The sequence below is a fragment of the Mastigoproctus giganteus genome, chromosome 9 (assembly GCF_048544385.1).
Source record: "Mastigoproctus giganteus isolate SK-2022 chromosome 9, ASM4854438v1, whole genome shotgun sequence".
NCBI classification, from domain to species: domain Eukaryota; kingdom Metazoa; phylum Arthropoda; class Arachnida; order Uropygi; family Thelyphonidae; genus Mastigoproctus; species Mastigoproctus giganteus.
In genome coordinates this window covers 229,472,470-229,491,302 of record NC_143583.1, presented here as the reverse complement: position 1 = coordinate 229,491,302, position 18,833 = coordinate 229,472,470, and the positions used below count along the sequence as shown (strand labels likewise).

General features: G+C 38.8%; 1 protein-coding gene across 1 annotated transcript in view; it reads right to left on the bottom strand.

The window, feature by feature from the left end:
- LOC150081164 (sodium-coupled neutral amino acid transporter 9 homolog) overlaps nucleotides 1-18,833 on the bottom strand; it is a 240,840-nt gene that overhangs the window by 195,016 nt on the left and 26,991 nt on the right. Inside the window, exon 3 of the mRNA XM_090380964.1 lies at nucleotides 12,602-12,693. Coding sequence (XP_090237090.1) covers nucleotides 12,602-12,693 — 92 coding nt within the window. The remainder of the gene's footprint in view (nucleotides 1-12,601; nucleotides 12,694-18,833) is intronic.

Sequence of the window (18,833 nt, the reverse complement as noted above, 5' to 3'; positions counted from 1 at the left end):
TTGTCGATTTATTGGATGATTGTTTTTTACAACAGCATGTTCAGGAGGCAATCAGAGGGAGTAATACTCTTGATTTGATTATCAGTAGTGATTCTTCATGTATTAAGAATATGCAGATAAAGGAGCCACTCGATGGCAGTGATCGCAGTGGGATTTACTCAAAGAGGTAACTACCATAAGGAGTAAAGGGAAGGATTTTTACATTCTTAAAAGGTGACTCTGGAGGTCTGAGACAGTTTTTAAAGTCTATACAGTGGGACCAACTGACAATGTTACCAATAGCAAATTGTAAATGGGAAGCATTCAAAGAATTAATCTTTTCATACCAACCAAGAAATATTGTTCAAGGTTAAAGCCAAATGGATGTCAGATGAATGAATGAAACATGTGGCAGAGAAGAATGCATGGGATACTTATAAATTAATAGATGACACAGAAGCCTATGGAAGATATAAGCTGGTCCGTAATGAAGTCACAAAGGAGGTTAGGCTGGCAAAGGCAGATTATGAGAAATCTTTGGCAAAGGATGCAAAGAAAAACAGGAATCAGGAAACAGGATGAATCAAATTGTTCCACTTGATATTGTTTGTTCAACTGTAAGAAGAAAAACTGTTTATTGCATACAAAAGGCACATGCCGTACACAATACCCTTCATTGGTTACAAGCCAGGGATTTACAGTAAAGGCTAATACAATGTAATAAATAGGAGGAAAAAAAAAACAATATTATTGCTAATTATACAAGTGTAGGTTTAAACAATGGAAAAAAATTGAAAAATTTATATATGAAATTATTTACCCAACAACATGTTATCAAGTTAAATTATTCTCCAGGGAGCAGTCCTTTTACAGTGCTGAAGTAATCTGAGCAGGCGCAGAAAGTTGGAACACTGTGGTGATGGATCCATGGAAGTGATGGACAGGCACTTGGGAGCAGGTTCTAATGTCCTGTGACGTGGTCCTGAGAAGGTAGTCTATGGAGTAAGTTCTGCCTGTATTTTTTATCCAGTGAGAACTTGTACAGGTCGCCATCCAAGGAGTGTATGTACTGCAGCATTTACACATGTAAGAACCAATCGGATAACTTTAACCGGTTTGGAGTGGCCTGAAGGACTAGGTTGGCCCAAAGGCTTGGTACTGGGATTCTCCATCCGCAGTTAGTCCAGAAGTCTGGTTCCAAAATAATGCCAACCATCATTTTTACAGCAGAGACAAGTCTTCCCGCATGGATAATGGCAGGAAGACGTCTGATGTTTACAGCTATAGATCACCCTGCTCAGGTAGCTAACAAACTAAATGAGTATTTTACTTCTACATTTACACATGAGGAGTTATTCAGGGAAGGGAATATCAGAGGTGTATTAAACAATGGTAAGCATTAGCAAGGGCACATGATACAATAAAGCAAGCTTATATAGCATCAGTCAAAAAAAAAAAAAAAAAAAAACATACCCCCGTCTTCATTTCACCCATTCACCCGCTCCAAATGTTTGTCCAGTTCTGCCTTGAATCTTTTTAAGCTATCAACTTCTACAACTGTTACCAACATTTGTTAATTTATAAGTAGCACATGCATTCTTCCCTGCTACATGTCTCATTCATTCATCTGACATCCATTTAGGCTTTAACCTTTAAAACGAGATGGAAGTTTGTTCCAGCAATCAACCACCCGTTGGCTAAAGGCAAACTTCCGCACTTCTATTCTATCCTACAACTGTTTGCAAACTTGGACATCCATCATCAATATCATTAATGAATACAGAAAACAACAATGGACCCAACACTGAAAACCAGTGTCCACTGATTACCACTCTGTCTTCTCCCACTCAACCATCCCTTTATCCATAGCAGCAATTTACCTCCAATGGAACACTGCTCCAATTTATACAGCAGTCTTCTACTGACCAATTTGATTTGATACTATGATGTGGTCACAAAGGAATTGGATGCAGGAATAACTTTGATATCATATATTTGGATCTTAGAAAGGCTTTTGATACTGTTTCACATGGAAGACTGGTGCACAAATTGGAGCAATGTGGCATTGGAGGCAAATTGCTGCTAGGAATAAAGGGATGGTTGAGTGGGAGAAGACAGAGTGATAATCAATGAACACTGCTCTTCATGGCCTAACGTTATTAGTTATTCCCTCAGGGTTCAGTGTGGGGTCCATTGTTATTTTCTGTTTATAAATGATGGTATGTCAGGCTTAATGTCCAAGTTTGAGCACGGTACGAAGGTTGGCAGAGTTGTTAAGGACACTAATGAGAGTACGCTACTGCAACAGGATCAAGAAAAGTTGAGCAGATGGGCTGAGAGGTAGCAAATGAAGTTTAACATTGAACTGAATAACCCCGGGGGCTCAATCTGGTGAGTATGGGCTTGGCACACCCAGGGTCCTGAGCTGGGTATCATCATTTTTCTATTTCTTGGTGATTCCCTTCTACTTTTGACTCTCTCTCTCTCTCTCTCTCTCTCTCTCTCTCTCTCAGGGTAACTCGGGAATTTTTTTTTTTTTTTTTCCTGGTGCAGCATAAGCCTCAGGCTTCCTTGCACCATATGGCTATTAATAATAATAATAAAGTACTACATTTGGGAAGCTGTAACCCCAGAGTAACGTATCAACTCTGTGGTACTACACTGACAGTGGTAGAGAATGAAAAGGACCTGGGGGTAATTGTGCAGGTAGATATGAAGTTTTCTGAGCAGTGCAGATGGTCTGCAAGAGTAGCTCATGGTATCTTGTCAATGATATATACAGGAATTTTTCTAGCAGGGATAAGGAGGTTATTATCCATAAGGCAATGGTCAAGCCACACCTTGAGTACTGTATACAGGTCTGGGGACCTCATTTTAAGAAAGATGTAGGGCAACAAGATTAGTGGTTAGTGAATGGAACGAAGGGTTGCTCTTACAAAGAAAGGCTTAAGGTTTGCAGATTAGTGTCTGGAGACTAGACACCTGCGAGGTGATCTAATTGAGGTGTACAGAGCCTTGAATGGTTTGAGCATGTTCAATGCTAATGGGATTCATCCTCTTGCTCAGAATAATCACGTGAGAGGGCATAAATTCAAATTGAGGAAAGACAATTGTAGGATAGATGTGCGGAAGTTTGCCTTTAGCCAGTGGGTAGTTGATTGGTGGAACAGACTTCCATCTTTTATTGTGGATGTTGAGAGCCTAAATAAATTTAAGGCTGAGCTGGAGAGGTATTTGGAATGAACGGAAGGGTGAAATGGGAGCGTGTTTTTTTGTTTTTTTTTTTGGCTGATGCTACATAAGCTTGGTTTCTTGCATTTAATGCCTCTACTAATGCACAACAGTATCAAAAGCCTTTCTAAGATCCAAAAATATGATATCAAAATTATTCTTTGCATCCAGTTCCTTTACAACATCATAGTATCCAATCAAACTGGTCAGACAAGACTACCCCGTAACAAACCCATGCTGTGTCCAAGCTATAACTGAAGTCTTGTCTAGATGATCCCGTAATGCTTCTTAAACCAGTGCCTCCACTATTTCTCTGGAACAGAAGTTAAACTAACACGTCAGTAATTACTTGTTTTGCCATTTCATCCTCCTTTGTGGATTGGGGTCAAATTTGCATATTTCCAGTCCATATGTACCTCCCCTGAATCCAAGGAAGCTCTCATAATTATGGCTAAGGGTTTGCTTATTTACTCTGCTGCCTCATTTAATATAACTGGATAGATTCCATCCACCCCAGGTGCCTTTCTTATGTTTGTCTTCAACAATTTCTCTTCCACTTTAATCTCAGTTATTACAAGAGTATCTAGTTTACTGCCAGAGTTTAATACACCTCTGGCATTCCCCTCCCTGAATAACTCCTCATGTGTGAATGTAGATGCAAAATATTCATTTAATTTGTTAGGTAGCTGAGCAGGATCATCAGCAGTTGAACCATCGATATCAAGTGGACCAATCTGATTTATCCCCTTCCTTATAGACTTTACATAAATAAAGAACTCTGCTGTTTTTTTTGCATCCTTTGCCAAAGATTTCTCGTACTCTGCCTTTGCCTACCTAACCTCCTTTGTGACTTGGTTACAGACCAGCTTATATCTATTATAGGCCTCTATGTCACCTGTTAATTTATTTGTATCCCATGCATTTTTCTTCTCTGCCACATGTCTAATTAGTTCATCTGACATTCATTTAGGTCTAAATCTTGAACAATTTTTCTTAGTTGGTAGGAAAAGCCTAGTAGCTTTCAAAATTATTTCTTTGAATGCTTCCCATTTTGAATTTGCTGTTGGTAACATCACCAGTTGGTCCCATTGTATAGAATTTAAATACTGTCTCAGACCACCGTAGTCACCTTCACGAAAGCAAAAATCGTTCCCTTTACTGCTAATGGTAGTTACCTCTGAGTAAATCCCACTTCAGCAAACTGTGATTACTGCCACCTAGTGGTTCCTTTATCTGCAGATTCTTAATGCATGAATAATCACTACTGATAATCAGATCAAGAGTATTACTGCCGAACATGCTGCTTTAGAAAACAATCATCCAATAAATCCATAAAAGCCTTGCTAGAGTGTGTGTGTGTGTGTGTGTGTGTGTGTGTGTGTGTGTGTGTGTGTGTGTGTGTGTGTGTGTGTGTGTGTGTGACCAATCCACAAATTCCAGTCAATCTCTGGGAAATTAAAATCTCCCATTATAAGACACACTGATTTACTGGCCCACTCTATATTTCTCTGCACAATTGCTCATTATACTCATCAGATTCATTAGGCCTATATCACACACCTATTCTCATTTTTTCCTTTCCCAGTGCTTATGTCACACCAAACAGACTCAACTTGTAGTGAGTTAAATGATTTTTTAATAACTGAGAGCAAAGTAGAGGAGAAATTGCTCAAGATAAACATAAAAAAGGCACCTGGGGTGGATGGGATCTGTCCAGTTATATTAAAGGAGGCGGCAAAGTAAGTAAGCAAACCCTTGGCCATAATTATGAGAGCTTCCTTGGACTCGGGGAAAGTATTCCTGGAATGGAGATGTGCAAATGTGATCCCCAACTCAAAAAGGAAGATCAAAGGGTGACACAAGTAATTAGAGACCAGTTAGTTTAATTTCTGTTCCGGGGGAAATTAATGGAGGCACTGCAGGATCATCTAGACAACCCTTCGGTTATAGTTCAGACACAGCATGGGTTTGTTAAGGGGAAGCGTTGTCTGACCAATTTCAATGGATACTATGATGTGGTCACAAAGGAACTGGATGCAAAAAATTATTTTGATATCATATACTTGGGGCTGAGGAAAGCTTTTGATACTGCTGCACATGGAAGACTATTGTACAAATTGGAGCAGTATGGCATTGGTCCTTGAGGTTGTCACAGACATTCTCTCAGATATGCCAGACAAGCTGTACTTGCTACCTGGGAGTCTAAAACGCTGATGGAACTGATATTCGGGTGACACTCAAGTCAAGTGGACCCAATTTCGGCGAAGTCCGGACGGTCTGTGACAGCCAAATCCTCTGCTTGCACCTTCACGATGGTGGGACTGTTAGTAATCCTGGGTATAACCTCCATGCACAAGCACATGGTGGGTGACCACCCAGGTGTGAACCAACGTAAGCAGGGGTCGAGGTGTGGCGCCCACACCACATGGAGGAATGCCGCCCCTCTATGTTACCAGGCAGTACTAGGTGGTAGATGACTCTCATCAACCGGTGAAATACCACCACTTTGCTTATTGGAGGCTTGAAGTGGTGGAACCCATGTTTAGTCTCTAGAGCTAAGTTCCGGTCAACCCTTCCCTATCTCTTCCATCATGCAGTATGATTGATGACTTTTGAGGTTATGATGAACGTCGTGGCGAGATCCAATATTCCTTACATTTTGAGGGTACAGCTCTAAAACGGTTTTCGCAGGCCGGCCGCTAGTTAGTACACCGGACCGAACCTATTGGTAACTCTCTAGGAGGCTTCCGGATCAGCTAGTGTATAATCTTGCTACCTCTACTCTGCCAGATAGTGACTGGAGGGAGTCCGAGTAGTGTGTATGCGGGGAGCATTGTCGAGGCCACGTTATGTCAAGGATCTGGGTATATTCTTACCACATGTACGCCATATCCAAAAATTTCATTACTTCATACAGCATGTCCCACCCACTTTTTCTTACTATTGAATACACCATGAATTGTCAAACTAATAGAACAAGCTTATCTGCGAAAAGATCTAAACCTCCCAAGGATTTCCTAATTCATTTCACAAATATACGTGGTCTCAATTCTAATCTCAACGATGTCCATTTCCACTTGCAGTCTGCCAAACCCCATGTACTTTTTCTGACAGAATCTCAGTTATCGGTTGATTCAACTACTGCTCATCTCAGATGCCCAAATTATTCGCTGTATGATTCCTTTTGCCTCAAAGGTGGTACTTGTGCATATGTCCGTTCTGATATTCCCTGTCAGAGACTTGGCAATTTGGAATCTCCTCTCTTTGATCTTCTTTGGCTTAAAATCTCTCTACCTCATTGTGTCAAATTCATCTGTTGTCTCTACCGTTCTCCCAACTCCACTAATCACTTGGAGCTCTTTGACTTCCTCTCGTTGCAACTTGACTTTCTCCAGTCCAACTTTCCTAACAGTGAGGTAATTTTCCTTGGTGATTTTAATGTTCACAACTCCAGCTGGCTTCCGTTTTCTAGTCACACCGACCCAGCAGGTCGAGATGCTGAGGCTTTTGCAATTACTAATGACCTAGCACAGATTGTTCATTTACCTACAAGAATACCGGACAATCTGAATCATACAGCCAATACGCTTGATCTTTTTCTCACAAACAACCCTTCTAAGTACACGGTCGAAGTGAGAGGTCCTTTAGGCACTTCAGATCACAACTTGGTGATTGTCTCTTCTCCAATGGAACCTTTATCTCATGGCTATTCCCAACCTCGTGTTGTTTGGCATTACAAGAATGCAAAATGGGATGACCTGCGAGACTTCTTTTCTTCTTTTCCTTGGTCGGATTACTGTTTCAAAACTCCTGATGTCAACGTTTGCTCAGATCGTGTCAGTGAAATTATTCTTGCAGGAATGGAATCCTTTATCCCACACTCCACTTTAAAATCTCATCCTTTATCTAAACCTTGATTTTCCAATAAATGTGCTAAGGCTGTTCAAGAGAAGAATGTTGCATATCGTAATTGGCTTGTTTCTAATTCTTCAGTTTCATTTTCTGCCTACACCAAAGCTCGCAACAATTGTAAAGCAGTTATTAATCAGTCCAAACTAGAGTTTGAACAGGCTAAGAGTAGAAAACTTGCTTCTTGCCCTAATGGTAGCCGAGCATTCTGGTCTCTTGCCAAAGCTATTGGCCGCAACTTTTGCCCATCTCTGCTTCCACCTCTGTCCAAACCAGATGGTTCTGCTATCACTTCAGCCAAGGATAAAGCTGACCTGCTAGCATCCCATTTTTCTTCCAGCTCATGTATTAATGATCTTGGTAAAACACCTCCCACCATTCCCAACACGGTCCATTCAATGCCTCCTGTGGTCTTCCGTCAAAAGGATATCAGAAGGATTTTGATGAATCTTGATGCTAAGAAAGCTCCAGGTCCTGATGGTATTTCTCCACTTGTTCTCAAAATCTGTGCTCCTGAACTTACTCCTATTCTTTGCCGCCTTTTTTCACTTTCTTATTCCAAAGGTGTTTTTCCTTCTGCTTGGAAATTTGCTCATATCCAGCCAGTTCCTAAAAAGGGTGACAAATCCCTCCCATCCAATTATCGTCCCATTGCAATTACTTCTACTCTTTCTAAAGTAATGGAGAAATCAATTAACCGCCAACTCTTAAACTACCTAGAAACCTTCCGTCTGATCAACGATCGCCAGTATGGATTCCGTCAGTGTCGATCCACTGGTGATATTCTGGCTTATGTTACCCATTTATGGACTACTTCAATGGAAAGGTTCGGTGAAACACAAGTAGTTGCTCTTGACATCTCAAAGGCTTTCGATCGTGTTTGGCATAAAGGTCTTCTAAACAAGCTTCCATCTTATGGTTTACCAACTGTTTTTAGTAATTGGTTATCCAGTTTTCTCTCTGATCGCTCACTGAGGGTGATGGTAGATGGCTCTCTGTCTTCTAACTTCTCCACTAATGCCGGTGTCCCCCAAGGTTCAGTTCTTTCCCCCACTCTTTTCCTCTTGTATATCAATGACCTTCTTCCATTGACTGGAAATCCTATCCATAGTTTTGCCGATGATAGCACATTGCATTCAACTTTCCATTTTGAGAAACCTTGCCCTGCTCAATCAGCTTCAACTTCTCGAAAATCTGCTACCAATTCCTTAAATGCCGATCTTCGGGTAATTCTCCAGTGGGGCAAAGACAACTTAGTTGATTTCAACCCTTCTAAAACTCAGTCTTGTCTTATATCTCGCAAAAAGGATTCTTCTGCTCCTATGCTTATCTTTAGTGACACTCCAATTTCTAGGCAAAATGATATATCTCTTTTGGGGATTACCCTTACTTCTAATCTCTCTTGGCACAAGCACATTACAAATATTGCTTCCTCTGCATCTAAAAAACTTGGTTTTCTCTTTCGCTCTCGGCGTTACTTTTCTTCCAAACAGCTGCTCACTCTGTATAAATCGCAAATCCGCCCTGCCATGGAATATTGTTCCCACATTTGGGGTGGTGCCCCCAAAACCTCTCTCAGGCTTCTTGATTCCATTCAGAAGAGGGCAGTTAGGTTAATTAATGATTCATCTCTAACAGAGTCTCTCCACTCGCTTTTTCATAGACGTACTGTTTCTGCTGCATGCCTCTTCTACAGATATTTACATGGGCACTGTTCTTCTGAATTGGCTTCTATAATTCCCGCTCTCTCTTTCAAAACAGTCCGAACACGTGCCGCCACCAGCCAACATCCATTTACTGTCCAACTTCAAACCCACAGAACCAACTTTTCATCTTCCTCATTTATTCATTCAACTGCCGTTTTCTGGAACAACCTTCCTTCATACGTATTTCCTGAAAATTACAATCTACAGAAGTTCAAGTCCAATGTCAACAAATATCTTCTTTCGTCTTCTCAACCTCCAACCCAAGCACGGTACTAAGTACTATAGGTTCTAATACCTCTCGTGTTTGGGGTTCTCATAAAAAAAAAAAAAAAAAAAATTAAGGGCAAAGTTGCTATGAATAAAGGTTGGAGAAGGCAGAGAGTGGTAATCAATGAACTCTTTGTGGAGTAATGTTATTAGTTGAGTCCCCCAAGTTTCGGTGTTGGTCTATTGTTTTTTTCTGTATTTATTAATGATACTGATAATGGTATATCAGGCTTAATGTCCAAATTTGCAGACGATACGAAGGTTGGCAGGGTTGTTAATGACACTAATGACAGTACGCTATTGCAACAGGATCTGGATAAGTTTAGCAGATGGGCTGAGAGGTGGCAACTGAAGTTTAACATTGACAAATATAACGTACTGCATATGGGAAGCAGTAACTCCAGAGTAATGTATGAAGCATGTGGTACTGCACTCAAGGTGGTAGAGAATGAAAAGGACCTGGGGGGAAATTGTGCAGTCGGATATGAAGTTTTCTGAGCATTGCAGACAGTCTGCAAGAGTAGCTCATGGTGTCTTGTCCATGATATACAGGAATTTTTCAAGCAGGGATAAGGATGTGATTATCCCCTTGTATAAAACAATGGTCAGGCCACACCTTGAGTACTGTATATAGGTCTGGAGGCCTCATTTTATGCAGGATATAGAGCTGCTGGAATGAATACAGAGAAGGGCAACATGATTAGTGAATGGAACAAATGGTTGCTCTTACGAAGAAAGGCTTAATATTTGCAAATTACCGTGTCTGGTGACTAGGCAACTGCAAAGTGATCTGATGGAGGTGTATAAGGCCTTGAATGGGTTGAGCAAGCTCAATGCTGATGGGATTCATCCTCTTGCCAGATTAATTGCTTAAGGTGAAATAAATTCAAATTGAGGAAAGACAGTTGTAGAATAATTGTGCAGAAGTTTGCCTCTAACCAGCACGGTACTAAGTACTATAGGTTCTAATATCTCTTGTGTTTGGGGTTTTCATTAAAAAAAAAAAAAAAAAAAAAAAAAAAGCATCATTTTAGTTCATAGTAAGTCGAATGAAGAGGTATTAAAGTGGAGTGTGTGATAAAGGATTCCCTGCAAGAATAATTTCACTGACACGATCTGAGCAAACGTTGATATCAGAAGTTTTACAACAGTAATCCGACCAAAGAAAAGAAGAAAAGAAATCTCGCAGGTCATCCCATTTTGCATTCTTGTAATGCCAAACAACATGAGGTTGGGAATAGCCATGAGATAAAGGCTCCATTGGAGAAGAGACATTCCAAGTTGTGATCTGAAGTGCCTAAAGGACCTCTCACTTCGACCGTGTACTTAGAAGGGTTGTTTGTGAGAAAAAGATCAAGCCTGCTGGCTGTATTTAGAATTGTTGTATTCTTGTAGGTAAATGAACAATCTGTGCAAATTCATTAGTAATTGCAAAATCCTCAGCATCTCGACTGGCTGGGTCGGTGTGACTAGAAAACAGAAGCCAGCTGGAGTTGTGAACATTAAAATCACCAAAGAAAATTACCTCAATGTTAGGAAATTTGGACTGGAGAAAGTCAAGTTGCAAAGAGAGAAAGTCAAAGAGCTCCAAATGATTAGTGGAGTTGGAAGAACGATAGAGACAACAGATGAATTTTACACAATGAGGTAGAGAGATTTTAAGCCAGAGAAGATCAAAGAGAGTAGATTCCAAATTGCCAAGTCTCTGACAGGGAATATCAGAATGGACATATGCACAAATACCACCTTTGAGGCGAAAGGAATCATACAGCAAATAATTTTGGCATCTGAGATGAGCAGTAGTTGAATCAACCGATAACTGAGATTCTGTCAGAAAAAGTACATGGGGTTTGGCAGACTGCAAGTGGAAATGGACATCGTTGAGATTAGAATTGAGACCACGTATATTTGTGAAATGAATTAGCAAGTGCTTGGGACGTTTAGATCTTTTCGCAGATAAGCTTGCTTTATTAGTTTGACAATTCATGGTGTATTCAATAGTAAGAAAAAGTGGGTGGGACATGCTGTATGAAGTAATGAAATTTTTGGATATGGCGTACACGTGGTAAGAATATACCCAGATCCCTGATATAACGTGGCCTCGACAATGCTCCCCGCATACACACTACTCAGACTCCCTCTAGTCACTATCTGGCAGAGTAGAGGTAGCAAGATTATACACTAGCTGATCCGGAAGCCTCCTAGAGAGTTACCAATAGGTTCGGTCTGGTGTAGCAGCCGGCCTGCAAACACAGTTTTAGAGCTGTACCCTCGAAATGTAAGGAATATTGGATCTCGCCACGACGTTCATCATAACCTCAAATGTCATCAATCATACTGCATGATGGAAGAGATAGGGAAGGGTTGACCGGAACTTAGCTCTAGAGACTAAACATGGGTTCCACCACTTCAAGCCTCCAATAAGCAAAGTAGTGGTATTTCACTGGTTGATGAGAGTCATCTACCACCTAGTACTGCCTGGTAACATAGAGGGGCGGTGTTCCTCCATGTGGTTTGGGTGCGACACCTCGACCTCTGCTTACGTTGGTTCACACCTGGGTGGTCACCCACCATGTACTTGTGCATGGAGATTATACCCAGGATTACTAACAGTCCCACCATCGTGAAGGTGCATGGGCAGGATTGGAGACACTTTCAAATTTAACTCGCGACTTTTTTTCAGCATTGACCTGTACTTGCTTAGTAAATCCGCAGATCTCCTACACTTAATGTCATTAGTGCCAACACTTACAACGATACTGGCTTTTTGTGCTCTTAAAAGATGATAGCTGCGCTACAACTTCATCAAATTTTGCCCCTGGCAGACATACCCTGGTCCTATTCCATCTATCCTTTTTGCATAATATATTTCCCTGTTTCCCCTGACAATTGAGTCGCCAACAGTAACTATAGCAGGAAGCTTCTCAAAACTGTTCCAAAGTTGGATCAGTTTTCACAACCTTCTACCTTCAGCTAGTGAACAAAATTAAGTAAAGAAAGAATAAGAGATCCCTAGATACAGCAGATCACATAGTGATTTGTGTAGGTCAAATGGTGTTCACAAATTAAATTTCCCAGACTACACAAATTCTCGCCTATCACACATCTGATGCGAGTGCAAATCACTATACAATCTACGGACTCTTATTTTCCCTTTACCTATTTTTATGCACCAGCCTAAGGAAGAAAAAATTTCTAGCAATTTTGTCTATGATTGTTAATTTGATAATCCAGTGGTATGGTGTGCATTTCTATAAAGCAATTTTTTTAAATTGTGTGTCTTTTAAGTATCATCTTCTTGTTAAATTAAGTGTTTTGGAAGAGGTAAGCATTATTTCATAAAAAATGAAATAATGCTTTTGCTATAATTATTAGTGTCAAATCTCTGAAATAAAATATAATCAGATCTTAACTATTCTTAAATGGGCTTGCAAACATGCAAAAAATACAGAAAAAATACCTGCAATTTTATATTTTAGTTCTCTAGTAAAATATCGATTAATACTTACACTGTAATAATGCTGCTCTGTTTCCCCTTTGGCCTAACAAGGGATGGAAATGGGAAAAAGAAGTAAGATGGAACCACATGATCTGGTATATTCTGCAACATGAAATTTTGAATCTTAATCTGAGGTAGGATTACCTTTCATAATTCCTTTAAAATTCTCTACTTTTTTAAAAGTTTATTTAGTATTAGTAGTATTGACAATTATTAAAAAAATAATAATTCCCACATCACCTGTCCATCCCCACTAATAATTAGTCTAATTCCGCCTTAAATTTCTATAAACCACGTCCATAAAAACCAAGAAGTTTGTTCAAACAATCACCTAATGCCCTGGCTGAAAGCAAATTTCTGCACATCTAACTTGTAACCATCCTTCATCAATTTAAATTTATACCCCTATACACCCTTGTCCAAGATAACAATAAAAACCTCCTAACATCTAAAGATGAATTCCTCAAAAGATGGAAGGAATATTTCAGTGAACTTCTTAATTTAAAAATGGAAGAAGAGCACAGACAAAGAGAGGAAGTCCATAATGCAGAGCCAGAAATACAGGAACCCACACTAGGAGTAAAATCCAGCATCCCCTAACTGAAAAATCACAAAGCACCAAGAAGCAATAATATACCAACTGAACTCATTAAGGTAGAAGGCGAAAACCTGCATAAAGCCATTCACAACCTAATAAACACAAATCTGGAGAAAAGAACAATAACCTGATCAACAGGTTATTGTTCTAACCTGAAAAAAAGCATAACATGTCCCATTCACAAGAAAGGATCTAAGAGCAGGCTATAATGACTCTAGAGGGATTTCTCTTTTAAACACTTCATACAAAATTCTGTCAAATATCATACTACTATGGCTAACACTGCACAAAGGAAACAATAAGGGGCTACCAATGTTGTTTTAAGAAAAACCACTCCACAACTAATAAACTCTTTACAGTCAGACAACTCATGGAGGAAAAAATACAAATATGACCAGGACATGTACATGCTCTTTATCGACTTCAGTAAGGCATATGATAATATTAGAAGAGATGAACTCTGGAATACAATGTTAAAATTTGGAATCCCAAAGAAACTAGTCACCATAACAAAAATATGCATGGCAGAATCGATAAACAAAGTTAAAATAAAAAATTAAAAATTGGATCCCTTTGAAATCATGACAAGATTAAAACATGGTGACGCATTTTCACCCCTGCTCTTTAATTTGACTTTGGAAAAAGTGATAAGAAAAGTGGAAAAAACAGGGAAAGGAGTACACCAGGCCTTGAGTATACAGATGACATAAGCCTGGTCAATGATGATACACAGAACTTCATCTCTAATTTAACAGTGTTGGAAAAAAAGACTAATCTCATTAGGCCTAAAAATAAACAAAAAAAAAAAAAAACAAAATACCTTAAATTTAGTAATAATGAGGACTCAATAGCAACATTAGAAATAAAACAGTAGAGAAAACGTCAAGCTTCAAGTACTTTGGAAGTATTCTGAATGATTGCTAATAATATCACAAGAAATTAATTCCAGGATTCAAATTGGAAATATATGCTTTTATGTGGTCGAAAAAATCCAAACAAATAAGTATCTAGAAATCTAAAAATAAGGATTTACAGAATGATAATATTACCTAATGTAACCTGTGGAAATAAGTGACCTATGTGTAAATAAGTGATAACTGGGTTCTCAACCTTTATTTACTTTCTTATTTATTTATTCGTTACCAATTTTTAACAGAAAATAAATAACTGTAGTCATCTCTAATAGTGTTATTTATTTGAAGTGTGTGTGTGGGGGGGGGGGTATAGTTGTTTACTGGCACATTAGCTGCTATTGATATAGTGTGCCTATTCGTAGGAATATCACAAAATAATTAAGAATGAAGCCAGTTCAATTTCATTTCAGTTCTGAAACCTATTCATAAAAGATTATACACTCCAATTTGTTTCAAAAAGCAGAAAAGTTCGTTAATATTTGCCTCCTCTCCAATGATATGATGTAATGTCAACGGTTCTTGAAGATTAGCCAGATTTTGAAGAATTGAAGCTCAACATTGTTGATAGTGTGGACAGTCAATCAAAATATGTTTAACTGTTAGATGTTCTCAGCAGTGTGGACACTGAGGATGATCATCGCCCATAAATGGATGGAGGGGAGTCAGATGGGCATGTTCTATCCTTATCCGTGTGAGTACCACGTCTTCCCGCAGTACTGTCTGATTGCTCGAATGCCAGAACTTTGGGTCTTGTTTCAACTGGAAATGTTTGCTATTCATTTGATTATGCCATAGCTCTGTCCACTGTGCATGGCATGCTGCTTGAATTAAGATATTATAACCAGGCACTGGAATAGGGCCAGAGGTTAGGTCTAAAGCTGATGGATTTTTGGCAGATATATCAGCCAGTTCATTTCCTTTTATGCCTAAATGTGATGGAATCCAGCAAACCTTCACTAGTTGCTGACAATCTTCAATTTGCAATAGAAAACTCCTGATTTTATCGTAAGAGGCATATTACTTGCTTGGTCTGAGTGCTTAAGGAGATTGGAATGTTGCTGAGAGAGGACAGCTCGAGCCCAGTCGGAGATTGATATGTTTGATGGAAGTAACATCAGTTTGAGTGGCTATTGTTTGATATTTTTTTGCAATATTGGCATAGGTAGGTTTAGGTACAGTGGATACAATTAATTTTCTTGCTTCTTGATAACTAACTTTGTTTTCAGCTTTATATTTCACAATTTTTTTTCTCCGTTTTCCATCTCTCACATGTTTTAGAGTAGGCAGGATGGATGGTCGCCTTTGCAGTTGGGACAGATCATTTCTTTCACCGAACAATCACTTTGAATGTGATTGGAGGATCCACAGTTGGGACAAACTGGGTTCCCTCTGCACGTTGTTTGAGAGTGGCCATACTTTTTGGCATTTATAACATCTCAATGGATTAGGAACGAAAGGACAAATGCGGAAAAGTAGATATCCTGCTTTTACTGATGAGGGTAGGTTTGGACTGTTAAAGGTGAGAATGATATTTCTGGTACTTGTGAGTATATTGTCTCTTTTGATCATAATTCTTTTTACAGCAATTACATTTTGTTCCTGAAGCCCTTCTTTAATTTCTTCCTCTGTCACATTCATCAGGTTCCAACTAGATATTACACCCTGAGATCCTGCAATACTTTCCAGGTGTTTTTGGATTAAAAAAAGAGAGGATAGCTTACTGAGAGGCTGTTCTGATAGTGAGTGCATTATTAAAAATGCAGGCAAATCTATTGCCGAGGAATTAGTTTTAAACCTATTTGGTTGCGATGGATCATGGTCATTTTCTGTCTTTGGCCGACAACTTGTCAGCTTTAAAGATGGAAACATATTCTGATCCATGTTGGCTCCTTTAGCAATTGGCAGATGAACTTATCTGCCAAGGTTACTGGCCCTGCCATGGGGAGGCAGGAGCAGTGTCTGATGTGACCAAGCAAAATTAGTAGGAGTTAGTCTATAAAATATGAAAAACTAAAGAAACATTACTTTCCTTCCTTGTTCTCTACCAATACTTTTGATACAAGAGCTGCTTTTAAAATAAAAGGATTTATTAAGGAGAGGAATGTAAAAGAACTAGAATTCACCTTTTAGAAAATCGCAGTGAAATAAGAGAGAAATCGCTCGGTCACAATCGCTTGGCACCTGGGGCCACTTATTTGAAGCATAAGGAGGGCAACTAGTTTTGTAGGATTTCACATGAGATGTTACAATAATGATGCCATTGTACAAACTTTGGTTTGTCTAAAAAATTCAACTATGTAGTAAATACAAATGCACTAACTAATGAAATCAACAACTCAAAAAAAAGATCCAATTTCAATAGAGAGCTAAAGCTCTCTGTTTGAGATACAAATTATGGCAACAAAATATTACAAAATCACACAATATTACAAAAAAATCAGTCAACTACTGAGTGATGAGCATTCAGGATGAAGGGTCTGTAGTCACGAATGGTCGTTAGTGCAGTATCTCAAATAGAGAGCTAAAGCTCTCTGTTTGAGATACAAATTATGGCAACAAAAAAAAAGTTTCTAGTACCCCAGCTTGGCCTAAAACTAAGGAACTAACGAAAACATTGTCTATTGGAGTCTTTCCAGTCACAGTCGCTTCTCCCACAAGGGTGGGAGAAGCGACTGTGACTTCTTCCTGGAGAAGCGATTTAAGTCTTGGGGAGAAGCGACTGGCAGGTGAGGGTCGTGCAAGACTCCACACAGGCACCTCCCCACCACCACCACCGCCGCCTCAACGCTGGCTCTCTGAGTACCTCCTTGCCGGGACAACTCCAGTTTTGAAAATTGTTTAAAAAATACTTATCGCAAAATTTATAAATGACCTTTATAAAATTATTAACTAACTATTTAGCAACCTTTTTGTCACCAAAAGGAGAGTTACTTAGTACAAAAAGAACGCTATCGAAGTGCAACAAAAAAAAATTTTTTTTTAATTTTAACACAAAAAGTAAATGGTACTACAGGAACTCCCTTTGTTAGATTATGGACCCTAAAGAGAAATCAATCATTAAAAAAAAACTTATATTTAAGAGGATGGTTCAGAATTAACCTAATCTTTATTTTTTTTTTTTTTTAGGAAAATATCAGTAATACATAACTGCTTTCATGACAGGTCATATAACAGCACACAAATTTTTGGCATGTGATTGTGCTCCCCGAAAGTGCACAGTAGTAAATTCAAGCTATCATTAGAATCTGTCACTTCAAATATGGAGAAAAACTGAATTATTAAATTTTTAGTGAAAGAAAATGGATTAAGCATTCTAACTCCCCAGAGTGGCAAGCTATTTATCAAATAAGACATTGAGAATACAATGTTGGCTGATCACTTAGAAGCAGACCATATTCAGCTTGAAGAGAAGAGTAACATGCATTAAAGCGAGTGCCATATTAAATCCCCTAAAAAATTCATCAAGATGGCTTTCAAATTAAGCTGAAAAATATCACAACATCTTCAGTGATGATAAAACGAAATAAACATAAAATAAACATTTTGTTTGGTTCTCACAGACCAAGCATTGCCATTAACTGCTTGGTTAAAAAAAAATATGGTTAACTGTATTTTGCTATTTTACCAAGATAAAATACAGTAAAAAATACAGCAAAATCTGGCACACTTCGGGAAATGAGAGGTGCAATATTTTAAAATTTTCTGGATTTTAGAGATGTACACTCATCAGTTTAGCAGTTTTAGAGGAGCACTTTTCAATGAATATTAAGCACAAACAACTGAACATATATCTGTGAACATTTATAATGTTCACAGATATATGTGAATATTTATGATGACTACAGGCACTCTGTGATTTATGTAAGGGTTGCATAAGTCAGGAGGATCCACAGTTGGGACAAACTATGGATCCTCCACAAACTCGACGTTAGTGCTCACAATACTGGGTCAAAATCTTAATACCGGTATTTCGGTATTTTTAATTTATGAAACCAGGATACCGGTATTCCAAAAAAAAAAAAAACATTTTTTGCAATAAAGTTTGATGACAATTAGATGCAATAAAATAAGTAATTTTATTTACTGGATCTAATTTTGGTACATATTTAATTAGCAGCAGAAAATGTCCTTTTGGATTCTGTGCTGGTTGGTGCTTTGTACTGAGATAGTCGTAGACAAGATGCAGTTTAATTCTCCCCCCCTTATTCCCTTATCTTCAAAAAATCTTATTTTCTTTTTATCACCTGGGGTGGATGGGATCTATCCAGTTATATTAAAGGAGGCAGTAAAGGAAGTAGGCAAACTCTTAGCTGTAATTATGAGAGCTTCCTTGCACTCATGGGAGGTACCCATGAACTGGAGATGTGAAAATGTGACCCCAATTCACAAAGGAGGATCAAATGGCTACACAAGTAATTACAGATCTGTTAGTTTAACTTCTGTTCCAGGGAAATTAATGGAGGCACTGGTTAGAGAAGCACTGCAGGATCATGTGGACAAGACTTCAGTTATAGCTCAGACACAGCATGGGCTTATTAAGGGGAAGTCTTGTCTGACTAATATGGCTAATAACTGGATGCAAAGAATAATTTTGATATCATACATTTGGATCTTTGAAAGGCTTTTGATACTGTTGCACATTAGTCCCATTATAAGACATTCTGATTTACTGGCCCACTATTTATCTGCACAATTGCTCATTAGACCTATATCACACACCTATTCTCATT